Source organism: Zonotrichia leucophrys, unplaced genomic scaffold (genome assembly GCF_028769735.1).
Source record: "Zonotrichia leucophrys gambelii isolate GWCS_2022_RI unplaced genomic scaffold, RI_Zleu_2.0 Scaffold_868_20579, whole genome shotgun sequence".
Taxonomy (NCBI): Eukaryota; Metazoa; Chordata; class Aves; order Passeriformes; family Passerellidae; genus Zonotrichia; species Zonotrichia leucophrys.
In genome coordinates, this window is record NW_026993073.1 from 6238 (window position 1) to 12856 (window position 6619).

General features: G+C 48.3%; 1 gene segment (V, D, J or C); it reads right to left on the bottom strand.

Annotated features, from left to right (window-relative positions):
* Positions 1–277: 277 nt before the first annotated feature.
* On the bottom strand, positions 278–6345 carry LOC135442023 (Ig alpha chain C region-like). The segment is given in 4 exon segments: positions 278–713; positions 2577–2894; positions 3499–3846; positions 6065–6345. Coding segments are annotated over 4 exon segments (1317 nt in total).
* Positions 6346–6619: the final 274 nt, after the last annotated feature.

The window sequence follows — 6619 nt, forward strand, 5'->3', positions numbered from 1 at the left end:
AAAATATGACAAAAAAATCCACATTTTTCATGCAAAAATTGACATTTTTCCACCTAAAAATCCCAATTTTTTCCTGAAAAAACGACAAAAAAATCCACATTTTTCATGCAAAAAATCGACGTATTTTTCCACCTAAAAACCCCAATTTTTTTCCCGAAAAAACGACAAAAAAATCCACATTTTTCATGCAAAAATTGACATTTTTCCACCTAAAAATCCCAATTTTTCACCTAAAAACCCCAATTTTTTTCCCAAAAAAAAGCCCAAAAATCCAAAATTTTAATTCTTGAAATTTTGAGTTTATTTTTGGAAAATTCAATAACAAACGGTGTCGGAATCGGCCAAAACCACGGAGACGTTGACGTTGGCCGGCCTGGCCGCGGATTTGTCGACGCTCCTCTGGATGAACTTCATCTCCACGCCGTCGTGTCCCACCACGCAGGAGAAGACATCGCCGCGCTTCCACTCCTCCACCGCCACCGCCAGCTTGGAGTAAACCGAGAACGTTCCGGAACCTTCCGGAGCGTCCGGAACCGGGCCCAGCACCGAGAATTTCCCAGCAGCCACCGGGACGTCCTGGTGGCTCCACGTGACCACGACGTCGCGCGGGAAGAAGCCGCTGGCCAGGCAGGTCAAGATGGCCGACTCGGAGCGCGCCAAGTCCTCGGCGGGAGGGGGGAACACGAACACCTTGGGAGGGACCACGCGGCCGCCTGGAACGGGGGGGAGGGTGGGAGGAGCCAAAAATGGTTTGGGGGGGGAGTGGTTCCGGTTTGGGGGAGCCAATCCCAGTTTGGGGGAGCCAATCCCAGTTTGGGGGACCCATTCCCAGTTTGGGGTCCCAGTTTGAGGGACAGGTCCCAGTTTGGGGTCCCAGTTTGGACCAGACCATTCCCAGTTTGGGGGAACCAATCCCAGTTTGGGGTCCCAGTTTGGACCAGACCATTCCCAGTTTGGGGGAACCAATCCCAGTTTGGGGTCCCAGTTTGGACCAGACCATTCCCAGTTTGGGGGGGACTGGTCCCAGTTTGGGGTCCCAGTTTGAGGAACCAATCCCAGTTTGGGTTCCCAGTTTGGGGTCCCAGTTTGGGGGAACCAATCCCAGTTTGGGGTCCCAGTTTGGGGTCCCAGTTTGAGGAACCATTCCCAGTTTGGGGGAGCCAATCCCAGTTTGGGTTCCCAGTTTGGGTTCCCAGTTTGGGGGACTGGTCCCAGTTTGGGGTCCCAGTTTGAGGAACCAATCCCAGTTTGGGGTCCCAGTTTGGGGCTCAGGTCCCAGTTTGGGTTCCCAGTTTGAGGAACCAATCCCAGTTTGGGTTCCCAGTTTGGGTTCCCAGTTTGGGGGAACCAATCCCAGTTTGGGGGAACCAATCCCAGTTTGGGGTCCCAGTTTGGACCAGACCATTCCCAGTTTGGGGGAGCCAATCCCAGTTTGGGGTCCCAGTTTGGGGGAACCAATCCCAGTTTGGGGTCCCAGTTTGGGGTCCCAGTTTGAGGAACCAATCCCAGTTTGGGTTCCCAGTTTGAGGAACCATTCCCAGTTTGGGTTCCCAGTTTGAGGAACCATTCCCAGTTTGGGTTCCCAGTTTGAGGAACCAATCCCAGTTTGGGTTCCCAGTTTGGGGAACCAATCCCAGTTTGGGGTCCCAGTTTGGGGGAACCAATCCCAGTTTGGGGTCCCAGTTTGGGGAACCAATCCCAGTTTGGGTTCCCAGTTTGGGGGAACCAATCCCAGTTTGGGTCCCCAGTTTGGGTTCCCAGTTTGGGGGGGGGATTCCCAGTTTGGGTTCCCAGTTTGGGGTCCCAATTTCGGGTCCCAGTTTGAGGAACCATTCCCAGTTTGGGTTCCCAGTTTGAGGAACCAATCCCAGTTTGGGGTCCCAGTTTGGAGGAACCATTCCCAGTTTGGGTTCCCAGTTTGGACCAGACCATTCCCAGTTTGGGGTCCCAGTTTGGACCAGACCATTCCCAGTTTGGGGTCCCAGTTTGGACCAGACCATTCCCAGTTTGGGGTCCCAGTTTGGACCAGTCCATTCCCAGTTTGGGGTCCCAGTTTGGGGTCCCAGTTTGGACCAGACCATTCCCAGTTTGGGGTCCCAGTTTGGACCAGACCATTCCCAGTTTGACCAGTTGACCATCCCAGTATGGACCAGTTGGAGCTCCCAGTGTAGACCAGTATAAACCAGTATGGACCAGTATAAACCAGTATAAACCAGTATGGACCAGTATAGACCAGTATAAACCAGTATGGACCAGTATGGACCAGTATGGACCAGTATAGACCAGTATAAACCAGTATGGACCAGTAACCTCCCAGTATGGACCAGTAACCCACAAAAAATAAAATCTAAAAATCTCCCCAAAAATCCCCAAAAATAATCCTAAAAATTCCCTAAAAATTCCCTAAAAACTCCCTAAAAAACCCGCAAAAAATCCCCAAAAATCCCCCAAAAAACCCCAAAAAATCCCCAAAAATCCCCAAAAAAATCCCAAAAAATCCCAAAAAATCCCCAAAAACCCCCCAACCCCCCAATTTCCCCCCAAAACCCCAATTTTTCCCCCCAAAACCCCCTCACCTGTGTCCTTCTTCACGCTGCCCCTCAGCGTCTCCTCGCCCACCTTCACCTCGCACGTGAACTCATCGCCCGAATTCCAATCCTCGGCGCAGATCCCCAGGAAGCTCTCGATGACGTAATATCCGTTGGGCAGCCTGTGGGCGGGGCCGGAAGTGGCCACGCCCACCGAGGCCACGCCCCCTGAGCGGGTCCAGGTGAACTCGATGCCGTCGGGGGATTTGACATTGGCGACCACGCAGGTGAGGTTGGGGTGGGTGGACAGGTAAAGGTCCTGCAGGGACGGCGGCAGCACCGTCACCGACGGCGTGGGGACCGGGGCTGTGAAAAGGAAAAAAAATTTGGGTCGAAAAAACGAAATTTCGGGAAAAAAATTTGGTTTTTTTAGGAGAAAATTGGGGTTTTTTACGGAAAAATTTGGGTTTTTTAAGGGAAAAAATCGGGATTTTTGTCGTCGAAATATTAAAAAGAAAAATTCTGAGAAAATCCCCAAAAACAATACCCCAAAAATTCACAAAATATTAACCCAAAATTTCCAAAAAAATACCCCAAAAATTCACAAAATATTAAAAAAAAATTCCAAGAAAATCCCCAAAAAATACCCCAAAAATTCGCAAAATATTCCAAAAAAAATTCCAAGAAAATCCAAAAAAATACCCCAAAAATTTGCAAAATATTAAAAAAATCCTCCAAGAAAATCCCAAAAAATACCCCAAAAATTCGCCAAATATTCCAAAAAATCCCTAAAAACACCCCAAAAAATACCCTAAAAATCCACCAAAAAAATTCCAAAAAATTCTGAAAAAACCCCCAAAATTCCCCAATCACCCAAAATCCCTGAATCACTCAAAAATTCCCAAAAATCCAAAAAAAATCCCAAAAAATAAAAAAAAAATCCCCGAAAAATCCGAAACTCTTGGCTTACCGGTGCAGTAGGTGCTGATGTTGGCCTCCAGGGGCGTGGCCAGGTGGGCGTGGCTCGCCCGGCAGCTGAAGGTGGCGCCCGAATCCCACAAATCCCGGCTGACGTTGGCGCGGCCGCTCAGCGTCGTCGTCGCCGCCCCCTCATGTCCGGCCCCGCCCTCCTCGCAGCTGGAAAGCTCCGCCCCCAGCTCGGTGACGCGACCGTCGACCAACCAGGCGAGCTGGGCGTCGCCGGCGCCGCGGCCGCGCACCTGGCACAGCAGGAACACCTGGGGGTCCTCGGGGTGGGCTTGGTTGGGGTCGCTCAGGAGGGAGATGGAGAGGTTCGGAGTGGGGAGCACGGGGCAGGCTGGGGGGGAAAAGTGAGGTCAAAAAATTGCAGCAGAAATAGCAAAAAAAATCCCGATTTAAAATGGCCGAAATTGGGGCCCAAGATGGCTGAAAATGGAGCCAAAATGGCTGATTCAAAATGGCTGAAATTGGATCCAAAATGGCCGAAAATGGAGCCAAAATGGCTGATTCAAAATGGCTGAAATGGATCCAAAATGGCTGATTCAAAATGGCCAAAATTGGAGCCAAAATGGCCGAAATTGGGGCCCAAGATGGCTGAAAATGGATCCAAAATGGCTGATTCAAAATGGTAGAAATTGGAGCCAAAATGGCTGAAAATGGATCCAAGATGGCTGATTCAAAATGGCCGAAATTGGATCCAAAATGGCCAATCAAAAATGGTCAAAATTGGAGCCAATATGGCCGAAAATGGAGCTAAAATGGCTGAAATTTGATCCAAGATGGCTGCTTCAAAATGGCCGAAATTGGATCCAAAATGGCTGATTCAAAATGGTCAAAATTGGAGCCAATATGGCCGAAAATGGAGCTAAAATGGCTGAAATTGGGGCCCAAAATGGCTGAAAATGGATCCAAGATGGCTGATTCAAAATGGCCGAAATTGGGAGACAAAATGGCCAAAAAGCAGATCCAAGATGGCCGAAAATGGATCCAAAATGCTCAAAATTGGAGACAAAATGGCTGATCCAAAATGACCGAGATTGGACCCATGATGGCCGAAATTGGGAGCCAAAATGGCCGAAATTGGAGCCAAGATGGACGATCAAAAATGATAGAAAATCTGATCCAAGATGGCCGAAAACTGAGCTGAAATGGCTGAAATTGGATCCAAAATGGCCGCTTCAAAATGGCTGAAATTGGATCCAAAATGGCCGATTCAAAATGGCCGAAATTGGAGCCAAGATGGCTGAAATTGGGGCCCAAGATGGCTGAAAATGGATCCAAAATGGCTGATTCAAAATGGCTGAAATGGATCCAAAATGGCTGATTCAAAATGGCCAAAATTGGAGCCAAAATGGCTGAAATTGGGGCCCAAGATGGCTGAAAATGGATCCAAAATGGCTGATTCAAAATGGCTGAAATGGATCCAAAATGGCTGATTCAAAATGGCCGAAATTGGATTCAAAATGGCCGGTTCAAAATGGCTGAAATTGGATCCAAAGTGGCAGAAAATGGATCCAAAATGGCTGATTCAAAATGGCTGAAATGGATTCAAAATGGCTGCTTCAAAATGGCTGAAATTGGATCCAAAATGGCTGAAATTGGATCCAACATGGCCAAAATTGGGAGGCAAAATGGCCAATCCAAGATGGCTGAAATTGGATCCAACATGGCCGAAATTGGGACCCAAGATGGCCGAAAATGGAGCCAAAATGGCTGATTCAAAATGGCTGATTCAAAGTGGCTGAAATTATAGCCAAAGTGGCTGAAAATGGATCCAAAATGGCCGATCCAAGATGGCCGAAATGGAGTTAAAATGGCTGATCCAAAATGGCCGACAATGGATCCAGGATGGAGGAAATGGAGCCAAAATGGCTGATTCAAAATGGCCGAAATTGGATCCAAAATGGCCGATTCGAAATGGTAGGAATTGGAGCCAATATGGCCAAAAATAGAGCTAAAATGGCTGAAATTTGATCCAAGATGGCTGCCTAAAAATGGCCGAAATTGGATCCAAAATGGCCGAAAAGCTTATCCAAGATAGCCGAAATTGGAGCCAAAATGGCTGATTCAAAATAAACATAATTGGCTCCAAAATGGCCAAAATTGGATTCAAAATGGCTGCTTCAAAATGGCTGAAAATGGATCCAAAATGACTGAAATTAGATCCAACATGGCTGCTTCAAAATAAATATAATTGGATCCAAAATGGCTGATTCAAAATGGCTGAAATTGGATCCAAGATGGCCAAAATTGGGAGCCAAAATGGCCAATCCACGATGGCTGAAATTGGATCCAACATGGCCGAAATTGGGACCCAAGATGGCCAATCAGAAATGGTAGAAAATCTGATCCAAGATGGCCGAAAATTCAGCTAAAATGGCTGAAATTGGATCCAAAATGGCCGCTCCAAAATGGCCAAAATTGGATCCAAGATGGCTGATTTTAAATAGTCAAAATTGGAGCCAAGATGGCCGAAAATGGAGCTAAAATGGCCGAAATTGGATCCAAGATGGCCGAAATTGCATCCAAGATGGCCGCTCCAAAACGCTCCTCACCTACAATGTCCTCCTCGTAGTTCTTGCCCCGGTGCTGCACCCGGCACTGGAACGACTTCCCATTGGCCAGTTCGGCGCTCAGCGTCACCTGGGAGCTCGCCCCGAAACTTCCGGCCGCCATTTGCACTTCCGGAAAGTTCCGGGTGGCGTTGGAGGCCACGCCCACCCAGGAGATCTGGGCCGGGTGGGGGAAGAAACCGGAAGCGAAGCAGCCGAAGGTCACGTCGCCCTCGCAGTCCTCGCAGGTGTACATGGGAAAGATGGTGGGGGAGTGGGCGGGCTCTGTGAGGAGAGATTTGCATAATTAGGCCACGCCCACATGGGGGAAAAAACTGACCCCAAATACCCTAAAAAAACCCCCCCAAAATTGCCCTAAAATTGGAGCCAAGATGGCCGAAATTGGACCCAAAATGAATCCAAGATGGCTGAAATTGGATCTAAAATAGTCAATCCAAGATGGCCGAAAATCCAACCCAAGATGGCCGAAATTGGACCCAAAAATGGATCCAAGATGGCCGAAAATAAAACCCAATATGGCTGAAATTGGATCCAAAA